At 39.5% G+C, this 23,718-nt stretch overlaps 2 protein-coding genes and 1 long non-coding RNA gene across 3 annotated transcripts in view; 2 read left to right on the top strand and 1 right to left on the bottom strand.

Moving 5' to 3' along the window:
* Nucleotides 1-2,413, bottom strand: part of LOC120477417 (uncharacterized) — a 67,174-nt gene extending 64,761 nt beyond the window's left edge. Inside the window, exons 1-2 of the long non-coding RNA XR_005622393.2 lie at nt 2,317-2,413; nt 1,792-1,932 (exon numbers count right to left, since the gene is read on the bottom strand). This is a non-coding gene — a long non-coding RNA (uncharacterized LOC120477417). The remainder of the gene's footprint in view (nt 1-1,791; nt 1,933-2,316) is intronic.
* Nucleotides 2,414-2,595: 182 nt separating this feature from the next.
* On the top strand, nt 2,596-9,693 carry LOC120477421 (arrestin domain-containing protein 4). Its single transcript, XM_039669010.2, has 9 exons — nt 2,596-2,700; nt 2,959-3,210; nt 3,320-3,383; nt 3,661-3,808; nt 4,121-4,223; nt 4,978-5,234; nt 8,102-8,252; nt 8,970-9,115; nt 9,401-9,693. The coding sequence occupies exons 2-9, from the start codon at nt 2,967-2,969 to the stop codon at nt 9,419-9,421; spliced, it is 1,134 nt and encodes a 377-aa protein (XP_039524944.2). The 5' UTR covers nt 2,596-2,700; nt 2,959-2,966; the 3' UTR covers nt 9,422-9,693.
* Nucleotides 5,416-8,043, top strand: LOC148977444 (uncharacterized). The gene has a single exon (XM_089116471.1). The coding sequence runs from the start codon at nt 5,912-5,914 to the stop codon at nt 7,499-7,501; it is 1,590 nt and encodes a 529-aa protein (XP_088972597.1). The 5' UTR covers nt 5,416-5,911; the 3' UTR covers nt 7,502-8,043.
* Nucleotides 9,694-23,718: the final 14,025 nt, after the last annotated feature.

The following is a 23,718-nucleotide window of genomic DNA, read 5'->3' as shown; positions in this document are numbered from 1 at the left end:
CTGTTAACAATGCACTGCCTACATCACAAAATTTGCACATTGTCGCTGGCAGTGATAAATTTCAGCTGCTCGGACAGGGACAATTCACATCCTGGAATTAACTCTTTCCATATGAGCAGGAATTTCAAAGGAGCACTGCAGATATTGTTAACTAGGGAAAAACACCCACACACACACACAATCTATGTTCCATACACAATCTGTCAAAGCTGAAGCTGCAATTAAGTTTACCAAGCTTTAGATAACAGACTAAACTCTCCATAATTTATTAATGCAAGCTGTAAATAATGGTGAACAATGATATTTGTCTGTTATATCACAAAAAATCCAAAAGGGGCAATTTATTTACACTGCTTGCATTTCGATCGCTCATCCACAAGATGGCAGTGTGTGTGATTTTCTGCAACATGAAATATCTGAAAGAATGTACTTTTCAAAAACCATAACAAAGATGACAATTCATTCATAAACCAATAGCATAATTATATACAATATTTTAAAATATGTTCAGATATGTAAAAATTCTATTTCATTATTATTATTGCTCTGACTCTTATAATCTCCTTTTTTTTTTCCTCTTATGATTTTTATGTTCTTGAAAAGTGTTGGGGAAAAGACTTTATTTCAAGCTATGTTTATGTATGATCCAATATTTTTAAATACTTTTTTTTTAAATAAACTGTTCAGAATATATTTAAAAATATTTAATGCATCCTGATCATACTGCAAAATTAAGACCAAGAACTGCAAATATTTCAACACTGTTTTAAATTATATAACCGTTTAGTACCCTGAAACTAAAATCGATCATACCATCAAACACAGAGAAAATCTGTCTCTCAGCTGGCATAAACGTCTCCCAACACTTCATCATATTTTTAAACTCATTAAATGTGGGCACACAATCTTACAGGACATTTTGGCAAAAGCTTTCTCTAGCCAAGTGACTCATAATCTGACCACACATTACAAATTCTCAGCCCCAACTAAACACGCCACTGCCAAAAAAAGAAAAAAGGTAAATTGTCGAGCCACGGTACAGTATTTTTTGGAAGGCAGGGCATAGGTGAAGGCCGTGGGCTAATGGCAATGAGGGATTTGTCAGTCATCCTAACATTTAATAATCCCTGGCTCTCCATTTTCTGCTGTTTGTTTATATTAACCTCTGGTTGAACCCACTTTAGAGGCAGCCTCTGTGCCAGAAAGTTCACTGAACATTCAGCATGGAAGCGGAGAACATGTCATCTCGAATCTATTAGCCCACAGGGGAGATTGCAGCAGTCCACGCACCACACACACACAACTCGCATACACTCTAGGTAAGCTGCAAAACCTCACATTTCTGTACTGATGGCGCCTGTAACTGAGATTATTGCATTCTATGACCTGATTCTGACCTCTCTTTTTTGCTCATGCTGAATAATCATATCAAACAATTGCAGTACATCAAACCGTTACTGCTTTCTACACATTCAGTAGAGTTCTCTTGTGCCATAATGAATGGCTTTAACATTCTTGCTTTTATTGCATTTGCGGTCTAAATTAGAATCTCAAACGGCTTTAGGTAAGCAACATCTTTCGAGTTGCACCTGGAAAGATACACTTGAAACTGGAAAAAAATTCCTCAGGATTACTTTTACTTTTATAAATGGAGCTGTATTTCTAAAATAGTATGTGTTATGTAATCATAAACACTGGTAATCAACTAGAGGCTCTATGTATTACCAGTAATATTGTACTAGTAAGAACATAATACAGTAGACATTGTGTTGTGTAGGTTTATATACTCACCATTGGGTGGTGATAAAGAGAAGACACTTCTGGAGAGGAGCTATCTTCAATTACATGTCCTTAAGGTTGGATGTTTGCTGATCCAAGATAAGTATGAGAATTGAGGTGGTCTTAACAGATCATAAAAAGAAACACCTTGTCCTGTCCATAGAAAAATTCGAGTTATTTGCTACTTGCATCTCAATTGGAAAGCTTTGTAAACCATTTGCTAAACCTAACAAATTACACGTTGTAACGTTAACTTAAACTTGTCTGGACGTTTATCAGTGACATAATTGCATATCAAACTCATACTAGGTCCACTTTTAAATGTAAAATTAAACCTTGTAAGTTAGTAAGTTAGTCCCGTTGTACTTTTTAAGGTGAAGCCTGTGCCCAAAAGTGCATACATCAGAGATTTCTGTTCATTTGTGATGGATATCTTTCCAGAAAGTGGTTAACATGACTAGGCTACAATTATAAACAACGATGCAGCAAAATGAATATACTTTTGTGTTGTGAACAAGCGGGAAGATAATAACAAACCTTTCATTAGCTCTGTGGATAGCTGTTTGGAAGTTTCTAGTCGTCGTCAGAAAGGCCTCGACTGGAAACCACCACAGTTTTTTGTTTTTTTGTTTTTCAGATTCATCATGTTTGGCGGCATGAACGCCAAAGCAAGCAAGCTGATTGGCTGTGAGTCAGCAACTGGCCAATCAAAAAATGTATACATGATGTGGCTGGACTTTTATCAGCGTGAGGTCGACTTAAAAGGGTGGGTGGGTCATTACAAATATTAAATATTTTGTATATATAAATATATTTGTAAATTTATCTATTTAATCAAATATCGCCCCATATAAATAAAAACTGGGCGTGGCTTGTAGACACCTGAGTGAGTCGGGCGTGTGCTGCTGCAGCGTGAGCAAAGTGAGAAGTAATTCGAAATAATACACAATGGTTGTTTATTTATGTAGTGCCTTTTAAACATTGACTGAAAGTGTTTAAAAGGCGCTTTATGCGTCTTTATAAAGTTATGTTGATATTGGTAAGCATAGCTAAATATTATGTTGGACACGCAATTATAAAGTGTGTGTAGTAGTATCTCGATGCTGATCAATAATCCACAAATGCAATGAGATAAACAATGTGTGTTTTCCTATTTAAATGTACTCTTGCACTCCCCAGAAAACAAGATGCCACAGAAAGGAAAATCACTGGATTTAATTATTGACAACAATCACCAGAGGGATGGTTACTACTGCTCTGGTGATGTAGTGTCTGGACATATTTCGCTCAAAATTTCGGAAGCCACCACAGTCAAAGCCATAAAAGTATTACTGAAGGGATATGCTCAGGTGAGTTGGATGCACAAATGGTCCCGCTGTTCCGAAGAGAGGAAACATCTCTCCTTATCCAAGACACTTTTAGCATCAACAGGTAGGCCTGCTGCAATACTCATGATTTTTTGTGCTGATTGAAGTGTGATCTGTTGCATTGCCTTTGAACATGAATGTAGTACAGTTTGAATTATTTAATATTTGATTAGGTCAAGACCTCATCCTTCATAGTGGCATGTATGTGATCCCTTTTGAACTACAATTACCTCAGAGGTAAGTTCAAATGTTTGGCAGGGCTATTCCGAGCATGGGTCGGGCCCAGTGCAAGTTTTTTGGGCACCATTTAATCAAATTACTTTCTAAAGTGTGAGACCTGACGCACACTCCATTTTCAGTTGTTTAGGCCTTAGTTACATAAAGGCTGCAAAGATTATAAGATCATCGCAAACAAATATACTTTGTGTGTATAGTTTTATTTATTGCAGTTCAAAATTAACTCTTGTTACACTATTCAGAGCACTGACACCGCACATTTTGAATTGTCTCCTAGTCCCTTGGTTTCCTCGTTCTCTGGAAAACATGGCCATGTTTTCTACATGGTGCAGGCAGTTTTAAAAACACCATTTCATGAGAATCAACGTGTTTGCAGAGAACTTTGCATCCTCAATCCTATTGATGTCAATATGCCATCATTAATAGTGAGTATGTCAAAAATGCATTCTGTTTTCCTACGTATACCCATTTTATGGTGTGCATCCAATGAATGGACAATGTATGTGATTAGCAGTCGATGCTTTAGGTCACATGATGCCAGATGTTGTACATTCTGACTTCATTCATACCATGTAGAACATACTTTTTTTGAATGGCTGCAAAGTTAGTTCCTCTTCTCTGGAAGCCACATTAGCATCAAATTAAAATGAAATGTAGAATTGATGTAAAATCTGAAGCAAAGTAGTACTGCATTAGAGAACATCCTCCTGACCTCTGACTCAGAGTTGTCATTACAGTCTCCAGTGTCACAAACCTGTAAGAAGATGATCGGCAGCTGGATCTTTACGTCAGGTCCCATCTCACTGTCGGTCAGTATAGACCGGCAGGGCTATTGCCGTGGTAAGATAAAATAAGTATATTTTTATGAGCTTTGAAGCTTTCTGGGTGTGACAGGATGACAGTATTTGAATATTGTAGGTTTTTGCTCAACAGAAGGTAACATAAAGTTACCAAACATATCCAAAAGTTTGGGGTCACTAAAGAAAATGCCATTCTTTTGAACTTTCAATTAATCAAAGAATCCTGAAAAAGTATGCATCATCGTTTCCATGTTTCTTGAGCAGCAAATCTGCATATTAGAATTATTTCTGAAAGATCATGTGACACTGAAAGCTGGAGTAATCGCTGCTAAATAATCAGCTTGTCATTACAAGAACAAAATGTATGAACTCCTTGTAGGCAATAAAGTGAATAAAAATAGGCCATGCCCAATATGGCTATACACTAAGCTTTTAAAGGCACTACTTAAAAAGCCATTTCTGTCTCAGAAAAACATCAAAGATCCAATTGAGTTTTTGGTAGAATATGGGATGCTGTAGGTCACATGATGCCAAATCTAGTACATTTTGACTTTATTTATACCCTAGAGAACATACTTTTGTCTCTTGTATAGAGCTGTTTGCAAGTTGATTCTGCACCAAGTTACTTTATCTAGGCTGCAATATTTGTTGTAATTCTTGCTAATTCCCTGACAAGAGACCTGTCATTTAAAATGGTTAAGACCATTAAAAGAACACTAAATAGTTTTGGATGGATCATCATCAGATCAAAGGTAAACTTATGATTGCACATTTGCTTTTTTTGTCTTCTCTAGGAGAATCAATCCCAATCTCTGCTCTGATTGAGAACCTCTCCTCTCGTCTAGTTGTGCCAAAAGCAGTGATATACCAGATACAGACCTATATGGCAAAGGGTAAAAAAAAAATCATCAAACAGGTGGTTGCCAGTGCTAGTGGAAATGCGGTGCCGTCTAACTGTTCCAGCAGGTGGAATGGAAACGCATTGAAGATTCCTCCAGTTTCTCCATCCATTCTGAATTCAGACATCCTGAAAGTGGAATACTTGCTTGCAGTAAGTAATCATTATATGATGATTATGAAGGATTTCTTTTTTTCTCTCATTCAGTGTTACCAGTCGTTTGAAGAATATTCTGATGAGCACATGTAAAAAAAAAATGTAGACTTACTAATAATTATAGTAATTTCTAAAAACTCTACTAGCTAATATAGCTATGTATTTATACACTGTCATGATTCTGCCCTCTTGTGGTTGATTTTCTCTGGTCATGAGGCAGGATCATGACAGAATCATGTTTTGTGTACAAGCGCATGGTCTGTTTGGGCCATGTGCTTGTGTTGTCTCGTTTCTTTACTCCGCCCCCTTGTTATCCTCGTCTTGTCATTATTGTCTAGTCAGTCTCACCTGTCCTCGTCATTAGTGTTCCCTATTTAATCCCCTTGTGTTTGCTGTCCTGTGTCGGTTCATTGACTAATGTTGACAAATGTTGCCAAGTGTTATCTGTGCCAAGTTTGTGAGTACCTGTCAAGAGTATTTGTCCTGTTTATTTATTGCTCGTGTCAGTCGTTTACCTAGTTTTATTTTGTCAGTACCTTGTCTAGTCAGTCACCTTGTCAGAGTCTTGTTTTGCCCCCTCGTGGGCTTTGTTTTCCCCTTTTTGTCTTCAATAAATTATCTGTGATTGCACACCGTCTGCTTCTGGGTTCATCCGCCACCTATACCATAACAGAATGAACCGACCAGCATCGAACCCAGCAGATGGTATGTCCTCCAGTGTCAAGCATGACTCTGAGGAACTGAAGGAGTGGTGGTCCAAGACCATCGCTAACTCGAAGAGAGGCAAGCTCCCGATTCCCGCTCAGGGACAGCTATCGATAAGGGAGTATGCCCGGGTTGTGAACGAGAGGAGGTTTTTCATTCCGGAGTTCCTCCTAAACTGCTACCTCGTCGCTGGTCTCAACTCTCTTCCACCCCTGGTTGAACGGGAGGAGCTGGTGACTTATCCGTTCACTGAGTTGGTGGATTGCTTGTCTCGGAGAGAGTCACAGGCACCCACAGGCTCATCATCCGCCAAGCTGCCCGTGATCCCGGAGGGTCGTGTTCTAGCTGTGGTCACTCAAGGGGATCTGGTTTCCTCCGTATCTTCGCCTGAGGTTTCGTCCACACCACCTCATCTCCGTGGCAAGCGAGAGAGACGGAGTTCATGGGATTCTCCCTCTGAATCATCCTCGACAGAGTCAACGCTGTCTGAGACTGCCCTTCCTGCACCAGTTACAGCCCCCATTGAGCTTCTCCAACCGGTCAAGGGTCCGTCTACTACGTCCGTGCCACGGCCTAGGAAGAAGAGGAGGAGGAGGGGAGCCTCTCGTCCTTCATCTCCACCTGTCCCAGAGCCCGCTGCTGTAAGCGCTGTCCCAGAGCCCGCTGCTGTAAGCGCTGTCCCAGAGCCCGCTGCTGTAAGCGCTGTCCCAGAGCCCGCTGCTGTAAGCGCTGTCCCAGAGCCCGCTGCTGTAAGCGCTGTCCCTGAACCCGCTGCTGAGGACACCGTCCCTGAGTCTGCTGTCGTGAGCGCCGCTGAGAGGGCTGCAGCTGATTCGGCTGCTGAGGCTGTTTTGCGGTCAGTATCAGCAGATCAGGAGTTGCCTATTGCTGTTGCGGCAAGAACTTTGTCCAAGTACCTGTCAAGTCTAGCCAAGATTCTGGAGGTTCCAGCCAGGTCTGGCAGATTGTCTTGTCCCGTGTCTACAGCCGTCGAGAGCGCCGAACCCGCGCCAGCCGCCGAGAGCGCCGAACCCGCGCCAGCCGCCGAGAGCGCTGCACCCAGTCCTGTCCTTTCGCCTGTCATGTCCCCCGTCAGGAGTCCTGTTTCCCCATCCTCTGAGTCCTCTGAATTTGTTGCTACTGCCACTAATGCAGTACCCCAGTCTGTTTTCCCGGTCGCCCCTGTCTCCACTAATTCCCGGACTGTTTCCCCATTTGTCCCTGTCTCCACTGCCCCTGGACTTCCGCTTGTTTCTCCTGTCTCCCCTGCCATGTCTCAACCCCGGACTGTTTCTCCCTCTACCCACACCACTCCACCCAAGTCCGTTCGGACCCCCCGTCCCAAGCCCATACCCCGTGGTCCCAAGATCACCGTCCCGCCTGTGCACCCTGGACCCTCGCTCAAGGACTTTGTTGTCCCTCCGCCTCCCCTTCCTTGTTTATTATTTTTGATGTTCCACCCCAACCCTGTTGTTGTGTATTCTTGTTTGCCTTTGTTGGTTTTTGCTATGTACTGTTGGTTTTTGTCTTTGTCACAGTCTGTCATGTCCCGTGTTTAATGTCCCCTTGAGGAGCGTCTGGTAGCCGCTCCTTAAGGTGGGGGTTCTGTCATGATTCTGCCCTCTTGTGGTTGATTTTCTCTGGTCATGAGGCAGGATCATGACAGAATCATGTTTTGTGTACAAGCGCATGGTCTGTTTGGGCCATGTGCTTGTGTTGTCTCGTTTCTTTACTCCGCCCCCTTGTTATCCTCGTCTTGTCATTATTGTCTAGTCAGTCTCACCTGTCCTCGTCATTAGTGTTCCCTATTTAATCCCCTTGTGTTTGCTGTCCTGTGTCGGTTCATTGACTAATGTTGACAAATGTTGCCAAGTGTTATCTGTGCCAAGTTTGTGAGTACCTGTCAAGAGTATTTGTCCTGTTTATTTATTGCTCGTGTCAGTCGTTTACCTAGTTTTATTTTGTCAGTACCTTGTCTAGTCAGTCACCTTGTCAGAGTCTTGTTTTGCCCCCTCGTGGGCTTTGTTTTCCCCTTTTTGTCTTCAATAAATTATCTGTGATTGCACACCGTCTGCTTCTGGGTTCATCCGCCACCTATACCATAACATACACACCATTTATATGAATCTTTATTCTATATGTTTGTTTCTCTTCTAAAGGTTCTCGTTCAGATACCAGGTGCCAAAAATCTAGAAGTACTGCTTCCACTGGTGATCAGTACCGATGGTCATTCCAGTCACAGTTTTGACACGAGCATTATGGACATGAGCTTGCTGTACCCCATGTTTACCCTACCAGATGTAGCTGAAGGTATGGTGTGAATTTATTGATGTGATGAATGCAGCTTATAAACTGTAAAAAAAAAAAAAAAAAAGAAAAAAAAGAAATGTCCTCTCACTTTCAACTGTTTATATTTCCAGAAAATTACTTAAAGGGATATTCCACTGTTTTTTCATATTAAACTATGTTATTCCCTTAACTAAGATGAGTTGATACATTCCTCTCTCGTCTCAGTGCGTGCACTCAATCGCTCTGGCGCGTGAGACACTTTGATTGCACTTATCTAGCCCAGTTCATTCACTATGGGCCAAGCAGAGAAGCGACCAAACACCTCCACAATTTCCCTATTTAAATACAGTTACTCGAGCAGTGTAACTCGACCTAGGACGGTGACACAAAATAAAACGTTGCGCTTTTCTAAGTGTGTAAAGTGGATGACTATATTGTATGGCGGAATAACACAGCAAGTTCTTGGGAGCACTTTGACTCGGCGCATATTTATCTATGGACTCGGCGCAGTAATATCATCACTCTGGAGAGGGAGAGGGGGAGAGGATTTTTCACGAGTGATGATATTACTGCGCCGAGTCGAAGTGCTCCCAATCACTTGCTGTGGTATATAGTTATCGGATCGGCAGTATAAAAAACGGTGGAGTATCCCTTTAACATATGCATAAATTGTTCATATTAGTTGAAATATGTACATAAATCTTGTCATTATTTTTTTAATGATTATTTGCCTGACAGCCCCACCCAGCTATGCAGAGGTTGTGTTAGAGGAACAGTTTGAAGATCACAGTCCTCCAGCCTACCAGCCTCAACCGGACTGGCTGTTGGATGGCCCAGCTTACAATCAGCAGTTCCGCCTCCAGCCTCCTCCCTCTTATTCAGAGGTCAGTCATTTCTTCACAATTCCATTCTTTCTGCACCTTTGATAGTGTCTATGTCAGGGCTGTCCAAATTTGGTCCCAGAGGGCCACTGTCCTGCAAAGTTTAGCTCCACCTTGCCTCAACACACCTGCCTGGAAGTTTCTAGTATGCCTAGTAAGACCTTGATTAGCTGCTTCAAGTGAGTTTAATTGGGGTTGAAGCTAAACTTTGCAGGACAGTGGCCTTTCAGCAGCTGTATTTGACACCCCTGGTCTATTTCATATTATCAAGCCTTTGTCCCATTGCAGATTTACCCAAATGAACACTGAGCTTTTCGTCAAGTTTCTTTTGTGGAGAAGACCAAAGAATAACCTTACGCATAGAATTTTCCCATTTTCTTTGGATTATGGATTGAATATCACTGCTCTTATTGGTGAAATGTTTGTTCCGATGAGCACATCATGATCAAGGCTTGTCTACAGCTTATTCTGACTTTCTGAAAGTTTTTTTTTTTTTTTTTGGACTCTTCTGCTTGTTGTTGTGACATTTACAATTTCAGATAAACTGTTCTGCAAATAAAATGCATAAAAACTAAATGCTCACTTAAAGGTGCCATCTGTAAAAATTGAGGTTAAAATATCCCAAAAATGAGCAACACGCATCAAAAGATTGAGAAGAAATAAGGTTGATGATGTCATTAAAAAACTGACAAGTAATAGTGCTGCCGAGATATTAACCTGAATTAGCATGCTAAATTACTAGCCCCGGCCCGGCAGGTGTCGTAATACCAGTTTCGACCATGGGAGGCGGTATGCGGGCGGGCAACGTTACCACCAGCCAAACTGCAGTACACGAGTAAGTCGCGCTCGCGCCAGCTTGTGTGTACTTGAACCTGACGTCAGTCGTGTGGAAAATACAGCCCACTACTACATTTCAGTTCAGGGAAGAGTTAAAAAAAATGATTGGTCGATATTATGCATGAGGAATACATTTTGGTAAGTTGTAGCATACTGTATCTTTCACCAGTGTTCGTGTTCTTTTACCATTAGCTAGTAGAGATGATCGGTTCACGTGCGCTAGGGATCTGTCGTGTAAAGCGCCAATACTGTATTTATTGTTTGAATTGCGTAATAAAATGAACAGAATCTGAGAGCTGACATCGGTCTCCGTGTCCTTTTCTGTGCATGACAAAACTGATGTGTGGCGTGAAAGTGTGTGAAAAGTGTTGTGAGAGTTGGCAGCTCTGAAAGACGCTAGCTTGGTCCACATCAGGGAATTGCTGTCTGTCAAATTAATTCAAACTAATGATAAAAATGTAATATGAACAAATCGAATATCATAAAACTAGAAATAATAGCCTGGGCTTTAATTTTCCCATATCGTCGAAATGCACCGACTTGTCTATGAGACGGCCCTTATAATTTAGTATTGAGATGTTGTTCATTAAGTCTCTAATCTCTGAAAATCTCCAAATGCTCCACGTGAAACTGCGGTCTTCCAACCTTTTACTATCGCGTCAATTGATTTGATTAATATGCACGAGGGAGACAGAGCAACACAGCACTCGCCCATATTGTTCGAAGACATGAGAGAGCGCGTGGCCGTGGAGGTATTTCTGGAGGTATACTGCCCCCATCTGGTATGGAACATGTTGTATGATTTGATTTTAAATCCCATTTGGCACCTTTAATAAATCAATCAGACGGACTCTTCCCCTCCTATTGGCCAGAATTAACTGCAGTGCCATCAGTCTAAAATCTGGCCATGTGAAAATATCATGATTTGGTTTAAGAAAATGTTCATTCGAATTTGTAATGTATTATGTCGTAATATTGTGATGTGTAAATAGTTTAATCTGATTATGATGTGCTTCTTTAGGTCATCACAAGCATAGTTGCACTTGTAATATATATCATATTTAGCTAAATTTTCACAAAAATGTATAGTTAATTGGAAAACAACCAGCTGAATGAGGTTGTCATTGGATTTGTAATGTTTTTTCACAGGATTATAACTTAATAAAATTAATTATAATAAAATTATCCATTTTGTACGACTGAATATCTTTTGGCTTTTCTGAAAACGTTTTACTACATTTTGTATGAGTATAATGTAAGCAATAAACTGAAATTCCCAGCTGTGGGAATCAAAATCTGGAGCAGAACAACTGCATTAGCACAAATGTTCATTAATAACCACTCACAGTCTCGCTTGTCACCTCATTTGTCACAGAGGCATTTCCTTTGAATGGGAAAGATTGGAATTGCATGAATAGGTGTTCATTCTTCATTCATTGTCAGATGTACACATACTGTATATGAGAATGAACATCTGAAAAAATACCCAAGTTTCAGAAAAAGTGCACAAGTGTAAAGAAATATTCACAGCATCACAGTTACATAACTATAGCTTTATTGATAGATATTGATAATTACTGTACACAAAGTTATACACTGAGTTTGCACTTACCGGATTTCACAGTTAATCTTGGATCAACAAATAATGCAGTTTTCTAGCACATTTAGTGCCCATTTTTGACATTCAAACACAATTTCAATGTTATTGTACTGCATATCAAACAGTTTGACCAACAAAAAATTAAAAATTGTTGCACAACTAAGTCTCAGCAAAGCTAACCATTTTTTCTTACAATCTGTGCTTTACATCAGTTTACAAAATGCAACTGTCCCCTCAGAAGCAAAAGAAAACATCAACAAATCTGATCAAATGTACCTGAAAATACATTTTCCGTTACCATTAAACGCTTATTTTCCCCTAAATACTGCAACCAAATGAGTATAAATAGGATGAAGACCTACCTCACAATGCGTTTATTTATCTCGTGTCTCAGTAGTCCCATAAAGTGGATTATTGGACCGGCGGATCTATCTGAACTCTGAGTGCCCTGAACCCTAAGAGATATCTCGGTTGATATTTTATCCAAGTGTGAATGTGCAATATTTATAAGAAGTGTGAATTATTTAGCATGTGGCCGTCACACAGCCAGTTTTTACCCTCTGAAATGCGTCATTGATTTAAAAAAAATGAATAGGAGGCTGAAATGAACGATGTTACATCCTTCCTCACCCTATACTAAATTAGCAATGTTCTACATATCTATGCAAATCATTATTATGATTTTAGAGGATCGTGAGAATATGATCTCTGCCTTTTTGTTTGGTTGAATTGGGGATTTAATGTGATTTTACAGTTCTTCTATCTCCTCATATACTAAGACACATATACACAGAGATGTGTCACACCAGATTCCAACAATCTTTGTTCAAGACGTAACGTAAATGTGTCATCCATGTGCTGCCCATTATTTTGGTCAACGCAGCAGAGAGTGATCTCATATTACAAACATTATAGTGTGTACAAATTTCACATGCTCAAAGTCTAGTGTGACCGTGGCTTAAGATGCTCATCAAGCATATGTTTACATAGAAAAACAATTAAAAAGTCTGTCCATCTCACATACTGAAGTGGTTCATTACACTCTGGCATTTCCGTATCTTCTTTTATTGACATTAGTGTAATTTGTTTTGTCCACTCTCAAGTGTGATATGAAAAGCCTGTTGGCGCTATTTACTGGCTTAGCAAAAAGCAACTCAGCTGGGCGGACTAAAAACAGAGTAAACATTATGTTTCAGCATTACAATGCCGATAACTGCTGGAAGCCCCGGGTTTGTGGCAGATAAGAAAATGAGCTGACTGTCAACCGTCAAACACGAGGTCTCAAAAACGCCTTCACCTTTGTTTTGTTTGTTCCACCAAAGCTTTGTTTGTTTCCATGGGCTTAGCAGAAGCAAGTGGGGTTCTCGAATCAAGGACACAGAGTCAAAGAGTTGTGCGGTGGGAAAGCGAGTGACACCACATGCTGCGATGCCTGAATTTCCCCTGTTCTTATGTATAGGGTTAAGTGAAGTGAAGGTTTATCTGCCTTCATATTGCTCCCTGCCACCATCAATAAAACGCAACAATGTGTCTTGAAAAGTCAGCTTATAAAAGTTTCAGGAAACTCCGAGAGCTTAAGTGATCTTCCTCCGGCTCCGCGGTAGCCCTGCAGCAGCCAGGATGTCTGCTTATATTAATTTCACAGAGTTTAAGAGGTCAGCAAACTCATTTGGAGATTCTTATTCATTTATGAACCCAACAACCCCCTGTTCCGCACCGCTCTAAGCTACAGGGCCTCGGATGCTTAAATTTACATGGAATATTATATAGTTAGGTGTGTGAAAAAGTATAGTGCACTTGCTCAAGCAGGCAGATTAAGACTAAGCAATGCACTCAGAGATGACAGTCACCCACATCTTAATGAAAAGGCAGGTGGATGAACCTGTGTTTCATGTGCTATGTTTTCTAAAGCTTTTGGATCATTGCTTCATCTAAAATTCAGAAGATTTCTAATGAGACAATGAGACTGAGAGGAAGCAGCTTAACAAGAGACCCGAGGAGAGCAGTCAGTGAAACAGAGCTGCTCATGAGTGCGGATCTAGTGTACTGTTAGAAAACAGTATAATGAATACAATTTCACTGTAAAAAAATATTGTTGGTTTAACTTAAAAAAAATAAGTAATCTGGTTGCCTTAAAATTTTAAGTTCATCGAAATTGAAAAATTGAGTTAATGCAATGAAGGAGATTAATTTAATCACCAGAAACTCAAAATATTATGTTATCTGAACTACATAAATTATCTTTCAACAAAAGTTGATTTGACGAAAGAAAAAAATGTTGTGATTACAAATCATGAAAATATTTTTAATTTTGAAAAAAGTGACGATATTATATTATCGAAAAACTTACCAATGCATTTAATATCTAAAAATTAATCTACATCAAACTTCCGTCTCGGAAAACATCCCTTCCCGTTCACGTAAAATCCAACTCATCCCTACTAACGAGATTTTCCTCTAATTTATTATTTTTTCCTATCTTCTGGAGTACTTTAGCATTGATATTATGGAGACTAAATATTTTTTCAGTTAATGCAAACGCATTGCAATGATTGCTTTGAGGGGTGGGTGGGGGTTGGGGGGGGGGTCACGAAAAAGGATTTCGCTTGGTCCCAGAGCTAGTAATATGAAAAACAAATAACCAGGAGATTTAGTCCATGAAAATGAGGCCCAAAGAGAACTGAACGATGCAGTGCCACAATAAAAAGCTCAGCCAAATCTTCCCTGATCATGTTCATATTCAAATATATTATAATTATATAGAGAGAATGAGATACTGTACAACACATTATGCTATTAAATCCTGCAAAAGATGGCAAGAAAATAAGTATAATAATAACACACGTTTTTTGAACATTTTTGCATGTGCTTAGATCAATTAGAATTAAAGGGTTAGTTCACCCAAAAATGAAAATTAAGTCATTAAATTTGAGAGCTGTATAACTATCACATTGGCTCCTAAGGGACTGCCTCTTGACGGCCCAGAAAGTCAATGAAGAAAATGTTTAAATATCCCAAGTGACTACCGTGGCTCAACTATATGTTTATCAAGCGACGCGAATACTTTTTGTGCGAAAAAACAAACAAAAATAACGAGTTTATTCGACTATTTCTTTTCTTCCTTGTAGGCCAGAACGAGAATTCCTTAGATTTTCACGACGCATGCGCGAGATTTGCGATCTGCTTACACCAGCTTACACTACTTCAGATCGCAATTCTCGCGCATGCGTCGTGGAAATCTAAGGAAGTCTCGTTCTGGCCTACAAGGAAGAAAAGAAATAGTCGAATAAACTCGTTATTTTTGTTTGTTTTTTCGCACAAAAAGTATTCGCGTCGCTTGATAAACATATAGTTGAGCCACGGTAGTCACTTGGGATATTTAAACATTTTCTTTAATGACTTTCTGGGCCGTCAAGAGCCAGTCCCTTAGGAGCCAATGTGGTAGTTATACAGCTCTCAAATTTAATCAAAAATATCTTCATTTGTGTTCCGAAGACGAACGAAGGTCTTACGGGGTTGGTACAGCATGGGGGTGAGTAATTAATGACTTAATTTTCATTTTTGGGTGAACTAACCCTTTAACTTAGAATTTTGAATTAATACAAGAAAGCTTTTTCAATGGATATTGTAAATAAGTCTTCAGAACACAATATTTTCAGTTTATGTATATCTGTAATATTGAATTTGTAATGTCAAATTGTGTGTGCGTGTGTGTTTGAAGAGCATGTAAACAGAGGGCACAGGGAATCTCATTGTCTTGCAGGTTTTCTAGTTGGAGTTCAGTTCCATCCATCTGAGACTTTATTTAGTTCTGTTGTCCTGTCTAGGTTCTCTCTGAACTGAAATCAGTCTGCCGGCCTCCCTGGGGATGACAGTAATGTCACATACCAGTTTGCCTCTCATATTTCACAAACAGGCCTCTACCTATTAAGAATGTCTACTTACCATGGAAAAGGTGTGTCCTTCACATCTGCAACCTTCTCATATTTTCTGCATAGACATACATACAGTATGCCTGTGAGGAATACCACAAAAGCAAATACCAAACAGAGTGCACATGTGCAAAGCTCACAAATGATAGATCTAGCTTCACTTAACTATTATAGTTTATAACAAGCCTTTTTTCCCCCTATGATTTGAGATAAAATGTGTAATTCTGGGCAACTATAGAACTGCATTATTCTTGAAGTTTGAAAACATTTAGATTAGACAAAATATTTTACGAAAAGAAAACTCTAAATCCCTTTCATCTAAACCCAGTGCTATGGAGTTGGTTGGGGACTGAGAGTTTCCTACACACAGGAGTTTAAGTGCCTACTTGCTACTTTAATAATTCACCTCCATCCACCTGCTCATCCATTACAGGCTGTCCGCTCAGGTCACGCATCCTCTAAATCTCTTGGAATATTCTCTCAAGGCTCTCTGTGCAGTCATTAAATCTATAAATCTTCAAAATACGGTATGTTATGTTACAAAACTAATACTAGACATGTATTTGACATCTCATTCAAGGGTCTACGACAAACGGTGCGGGATGAGTTACGTGGCAAATTTCATACAGAAGAATATAAACTCTAAAAAATGCTGGGTTGTTTTTAACCCAATTTTGGGTCAAATATGGACAAACCCAGCCATTGGGTAACAGTACATTTCTTAAATTACATTTTTAACCCAATGTTTGAGTTTGTCCATATTTTACCCAAAATTGGGTTAAAACAACCTAGCATTGTATCGAAAAAATAAATTGAAAAAAAAAACTATGTGAGATAGTTAGTGTGCTACACTTTTCAAGCACCACTAATCATAATAATAATCAAATAAATGAACATTATTATTACATTGTTCTTTTGCTAAATTAAATATTTGGAAATGTAACATTTAATTTTGAATACATTTTAATATATGATGGGTAAGTAGCCTAAATGCAAATGCGTAGTGTATAAACTATCAGGATAATCTGGTATCTGTATCCTGATAATGAAAGTTCTAGAAAAACTGAGGCTTAAAAGGATGACAATTTTCTAGTTTGTTTACTTCAGAAGAAAAAAAAATGGACTTGACAAGGCCAAATCAAATATATACAACAATATCAGCATACTTATTATGTACTCAAAGTATACCACGTTGGGGTGCAGATAATTGCAATCATTCAAAATAAACACAAAACAAAGAAATAGTGTTTTCTCATCATTTATACATTTAAAAAATAAAAGAATTATTCAACAATTATTATGCAGTTTGGATATAAATAGGCAAATGCTTAAGATTGTAAAACATTATTGCAGTGATCATTATTTTTCTCGCGTGTTGCAACAGTTCTTCCAACCCAAATCAATGGCTCAAATTGTGAAAGAATGGTTGCAAGAGGGCATGAAGAATAGATTTCACACATGAATTGGCACCTCTGAGTCCAGACCTTATATTCATTTAAAGTCTGGTATGTGCTGGTGGAGACTTTACACAGTGCTGGACTCTTGCATTTACCAAAAATTTGTCTTGATCTTAACCAAAAATGTATGCACCTCTAGATGTTCATTTACATTTTGTGAAGGCACTTGATTGACTGATTGATTTTGTCCAATTGCACTTCAGTAAGTGAAAGAGATGCACTGTAGTGCCTTTATACTGTTAAGACATCAATGTAATTAATCAAGAGATGTGTTATGGTGTTTCTTAAATGCCTTTTAAGGGTGCATTTCACCCTCATGACCCTGTTAAAGGTACATTTGCATCTAAATAATTGATGTTTTGACTTTAGAATTTAGTTTATTTAAAATTATAAATCTAGAACATCAAACACAAGCCATAAACATGGTTCGAATTATTGGGGAGACACTAGAGAAACAAAGCCGGTATATTCTAGAGTTAAAAAAAAAATAGAACAAGTGCATGATTAATGATGTTACCTCTCTTTATTTCTCTTGAACCATACAGAAGAACAGCTCCACCTTGACCGCTCTATTAAATCGAAGAGCCAAAGTTATCAATCGAGATGTGGAAGGAAGGAGAGTCGTCTTTTTGCAGCGACACGACTTCTCCCGGCCCTAATGGCTCTCAATACACGGCAAAGCTAGTGAGAGAGATGTTGCTTCTACATTTTTGACTGATTATGCATTTTTTTCATCTCTCTCTCTCTCTCTCTCTCTCTCTCCTTAAGCTATTCATAGAAGATAGATTCATCATTCCAATTTGTCAAGCCAGCGAAGTTTTCAATTAATTATGTTGCTGGAGAAGAGGCAGTGTGTGTATTAGGGCTCCCTGTCAGGACTCGTCTGAGGCCCCATTTACAGGACTCAAAATAAAGAGGTATCAGAGAGGTGGTTGGGCGCAGCAGTAATTAATTTGATGAATGCCTTAGCGGCGCAAATAGTGGCAGCCGCGTGTCTCTTCATCAGCCGCCGTCGCGGCAAGTCACCCTGCTCAGTGCTAATTTGAGAGGGGCCGTCTCATCTGTGTAGCGTACGTCCTATTCTTCACATCCGGGCCGCATGTGGGGGCCTTATGTTTCCTGTCAGCTTTGTCCTTGGTGCCAAGCAACTTGCTCCACTTAATGCCCAGTTCTTTGACTTTGTGGCCTGAACTGGGTAATCGGGAGCCGGCGGGATTTATGGGGCCTGGGGGGGTGCCGTGTCCTTTGCTGGCTCCCGTTGTCGTTCTCCCCAAAGACAGATTAGTGAGACGGGCGGTCTCAGTCTGGCAGGTGGAACTGATGACGAGGGCGAACCTGTGCACCCCTTTGCCAGAGATGATGGCGAAACGCACCGAGCATCTTTAACACAGCGGTGATGAAGAAACATGGTGCTGTTTGCAGTGAGCAACGATGGAGTCTGCAGCTCTGCGCTGGTGTAAGCGAGAGAGGAGAGGAGGTGAGTCTTTTCTAAAATGATGGATCGTATTATTGTGGTTAGGCAAAAGCTGGGCAGGCAGCTGTTTTGAGAATGCGCGCCATCAATGTCAACAGTCACCAAAACCTCATAGAGAAATAATTGGGCTTGTGCCACATAATTCAGGTTCAGATGTTCACAAGTGAGGGGACCTCATTATAAATCAGGTCAGGCTCTGATGCAACACCATAAATCAAAGACAGACGTGACTCAAACAATTAGATAATTACCACAGCCCCGTGTCATCGCTGTTTTAGCAAACCACTTTGGAGGTACAGGAGCGGGGCGGTAAAAATGCTCCATAAACCCCAGCATAATTAGTCTGGAGCAAGACAAGGAGAAAGAGAGGTGAGATGAGAATAACACAGGGAATTCCTTTTGGCTTGCCAGGCATATGATTGACATAATGTTACTTAATGCTTCAAAATACCATTGAGAACAATAGTAGGCCTTTAATAATAATGGCAAATGATATGTTCATCCCATCCCAGGGACAACATAATACGTACTCAGTGTATTTTACCCAAAAGAGGTTAAATAAGGCCTAGGTTCGGCTCTAGGAGGATTTAAAAGTAGAAGTTTGGGCCAAGTCTCAAATCAAAGAGGACACTGACACCGACAAACTAGACAGAGAAGGTTAATTTTGATATGAAACAAAGTATAAACTTTCAAATTTGGTCATTTTTTTTAAGAAACAATAAAATACCGTTTTGTGGCTCTTTAAAGGGTTAGTTCACCCAAAAATGAAAATTAAGTCATTAATTACTCACCCCCATGCTGTTCCAACCCCGTAAGACCTTCGTTATACACAAATGAAGATATTTTTGATTAAATTTGAGAGCTGGATCACTCCTCCATGGGCTGCCTAAGGGACTGGCTCTTGACGGCCCATAAAGTCATTAAAGAAAATGTTAAAATATTCCATGTGCCTACAGCAGCTCAATTATAAGTTTATCAAGCGACGAGAATAATTTTGTGCGAAAAAAAAAACCATAAATAACGACTTTATTCGACTATTCCATTACTTCCTTATGGGCGCAAGCGCGAGAACTGAGATGACGACGTTCTTCTTCGACTACTTCTTGTTACCGGCTGCTCACCGCTTATAAGTTTTACCGCCACCTACCGTATAAGATGATGATCCGTATATAAAGCGCTCCGGATTATAAGGCACACTGTCGTTTTTTGAGAAGATTAAAGGCTTTTAAGTGCACCTTATAGTGCGGAAAATACGCTAATTGAAAAGCGTATGTACAGGGCAGATCTTCCTCTGCTTGTAAACAGAAAGTTTTGCGCTTCCAGCTATATCAGCACATCATCTTATACGGTAGGTGGCGGTAATACTCCTAAGCGGTGAGCAGCCGATAACAAGAAGAAGTCGAAGAAGAACGTCGTCATCTCAGTTCTCGCGCATGCGCCCATAAGGAAGTAATGGAATAGTCGAATAAAGTCATTATTTATGTTTTTTTTCGCACAAAATTATTCTCGCCGCTTGATAAACTTATAATTGAGCCACTGTAGGCACATGGAATATTTTAACATTTTCTTTAATGACTTTATGGGCCGTCAAGAGCCAGTCCCTTAGGCAGTCTATGGAAGAGTGATCCAGCTCTCAAATTTAATCAAAAATATCTTCATTTGTGTTCCGAAGATGAACGAAGGTCTTACGGGGTTGGTACAGCATGGGGGTGAGTAATTAATGACTTAATTTTCATTTTTGGGTGAACTAACCCTTTAATGTGTCATGACAGATTGCTGTAGAGTCACTGTTAAATCTGCAAATGAACCAATCATCTCTTCCATATAGTTCGTTTATAGCATTAAATAAACATGAATGAACATCAGAAGGAATGCTGTTTTCAACCGTGGAAAAGACGTCAGTACACACTGTTTTTCAAGTTCAAATCCACCGACGTTAATCAACTCTCCTGACTGCTTTGTCTGACAAAATGGTGGATTTGGCGGATTATGATTGGTCAGATCGCCTGTCAATCAATCTCCCTGCGAAGGGTGAACTGTGATAATAAATGGAAAAAATGTGTCACAGGGATGGACATGAAGCAGTAGCAGGTGTTTTAACATAGTTCACCTTTCTCCCACAGATCTCCTCTGTGATTTACAGTACGCTAGGTGTGCTGGTACCCCCATATTTAGGAACCAATACTCGGTTTCACACATACTTGAATGGTTTTGTGGACTTCCACTGACCCCTAGTGTTCCACAACCCTCTCTTATCTCCACTGCCTGGTCCCACTCTTCCTCCAGAAAGCCAATTATTTCCTCATCCTGAGATTACCCCTCGTCATGGCTGCCATCTCAGATCCAGAGGCAGGGGTCCAATTGACCCCAATTGAAAGTGTCATTTTTCAGCACTGCCAAACTGCAGAGATGTTCATCCCATCCTAGACAGGGGGGCAGTGAGAGCAACACTTTCCTGCACCAACTGCACAGCTTTATGGGCAGCTCCGTGTCCATACACACACACACACACACACATCCACACACTTGCCAAGGTTAGAACAGCATTGAGAAGGGCGGTCCTGTGCTTGTGTCAAGCCTGAGTGCAAGAAGCCTTTCAACAGCAGTCCAGAAATCGAGGTCACGGCACCGCAGCGAACCAAGCGGAACAGATTGTTGCAGAACCTCTAGACTTTTGCAGACACGTGTTGATTCTCGCACAGTGTGCCTTGCTTTTTTTGTTCACCCTTTCCCCCTTACACACACACACATACAGTACACACTTCACTTCTCTTCAAACTCCCTCGACTCCGGCTTTATAGAATACGAGGAAAATCTAAACTCCTCAACCGTGGCAGTGCCCCTTAAATATCTGCTCTACAAGCACTCAACACTGTCCTCCCTGGAGGCCGCAAGAAGGATCTGCCGAAGAACACTGTATGCTAGCTCTTAGTCTACATCATCAGTCTTCATGCTAACTCTTAAAACACTCCATTAATGTCAGTGATGCTCAGAGGTTGCTGAAAAAGCTCTGATCAAAGCTAAAGATGTCACTCATTCCCATGACAAATGTGAATGGTATACAAGACTCACTTGAACTCAGAGGTCATATATATATTTTTTTTAATCCTTTTTTTTTTCACTAAATTACTAATACTTATTTAATATTTCATTCTCTTTTACATTTTTCTGACAAAAAAAAAAATCCCATATTGCAAGGGCCAAATATTTTATAAATGTAAAAATCCTTTGCTCGGTAGATTACTTACAAATTGTAATCTGTTACTGATTTCAAATCACATGACTTAAAATATAGTTAGTAACGTAATCTATTAAATTACACATTTAAAGAAATGGTTCCATCCCCCGTTTCATATATGGAACTCTATATGGTTCTATATAGAACCTTTTTTTTTTTTGGTAAAAGGTTCTATTGGCCAAGTATGGAACCCCAGGGTTCTATATAGAACCCAGAGGAACCCTTTTTTAAGAGTGTTTAGAACATTTTAGGGGTTCCAAGGACTGATAGAACCTTTTAAGGTTCTATATAGAACCTTTTCTTCTAAGAGTGTAATATAATCTGGCTATGTTTCGATTACTTTTTAGTTTACTGCTGACTCTTTATCACATTGAAATGAATAGCATAATTTTGTACCTTGATATAAAAATGCAAAGAAAACGAAAATATATTTCATACATATCAACAACATGAAGTGCATTATATTGAGTCAGAGTTTCTCAGACCGGGTTTTGAAAGTTTAATGAAAAGCTAATCATTAAATAAATCATACAAATTTAAAATGAAAATAAATCATTTTAAAATAATAAAATTATAAAAAAGAATACACTTTCAAAGACATAACAATACATTTTAAATGACTTATGAAGTGAATTCAAATAATAATTAATGTGTTTGTCAGGATTTGATTAAAATATGCAATGTTGAAAAAACACTTCTTAAAAGTTAATAATTTCTATAATTCCTGTGATCAAATGCTTTGTGGCCAATATTTATAAGTGATATATATATATATATATATATATATATATATATTAGAGAAGAATTAGTAAGAATCAATAAATGATGATGTACTGCCATTGTATGAATATGTAATAATGAAATCAATACACAAGTAACTAGTCAATATTTTAAAACTTAATATAATCTATCTACAAGTAGCCTACTTAGTTTTTGGAATTTGATTATGTAATTCAGAGGACATGTAATCAGTTACTATACCCAGCACTGTGTGTATATTTAATGTATTTCATTTCATTTTCCAGTGGTTCAGATCTTGGCATTTGTGACTTTCATGAGACCAGGCTGGACTTTCCCACTTCTAATCAATCCACATCCCCTACAATAAGCTACATCAGCACAGCTGTCACTTCGGCTCGGGTCAGGGTTTTGTCAAAGCCATAGGTTTCAAAAGTGTTTGTCTCACTAGATCATTGTCAGTAAAACCTCTTTAAATAGATTTTAAAATCACGTCTACAGAAGTCCCATCTGTCGCGGTCATAGCTGTACAGTAGATCAGCAAGGTTTTAAGGCACAATTGATCTTTTAATAATGTCACGACCATTGCGTGACCTGTCGAAGGGGCTGTATTTGTCAGTGCAGAGAAAGGGGGGCTTTCAGCTCTTGTGTAAATGTGGTAAAGGGTCAGGTGATGCAAGATGGACACAAGTTCTCCTCTTTCTTCACTTATTTACCTTTAAAAAAGTTCTTAGACGTGATATCACTTGTGGCATTCTGTCATTATTGTCATTTTGCATGAGTGCCATAGTGGTGAGTTGTGAACACGGTGACAGCAGATTGACCCAGGCTGCTGTTCACTTGATTGATATCTATGCAGACAATGATCATTCGGAGCTTTTTTATTTTCCCTCTTGTGCTGTGCTAGTTGGTCGGAGAGGGAATTGTGGGTAGGGGGAGGGCCGAAATGGGGGAAAATGTCACACCAGGAAAGTCAGCGAGGCGTAAAGCCCTGCATGGGCAAGCGGGGGTCAGTGGCTTCTTGTTGCCCTCTCTGTGCCCTAGGTAAAATGATCTAAGTGATTCTGGAGCTCTGCCACTGAGCCGATGAGCGAGAGACAGGCATAGTGTGAGGACGAACGCATGCAGAGAGAGACACAGATTAGCATGGATAACAAACAACCACCTTTAAATATTCTGGGTTCAATACAAGTTAAGCTCAGTCGACAGAACTTGTGGCATAAAATTAATTCCCACAAAAATGTCCATCACTCTGTAAATATTAGCATGAAATTTATATGCACTCTATCTATTTAATAAGTGCATGTTGTAGATCTTATTGCAAATAGTT

Source organism: Pimephales promelas, chromosome 10 (assembly GCF_988280905.1).
Source record: "Pimephales promelas chromosome 10, fPimPro1.hap1.1, whole genome shotgun sequence".
NCBI classification, from domain to species: domain Eukaryota; kingdom Metazoa; phylum Chordata; class Actinopteri; order Cypriniformes; family Leuciscidae; genus Pimephales; species Pimephales promelas.
Note: the sequence above shows the minus strand (reverse complement) of the source record. Positions and strands in the feature narration are given on the sequence as shown.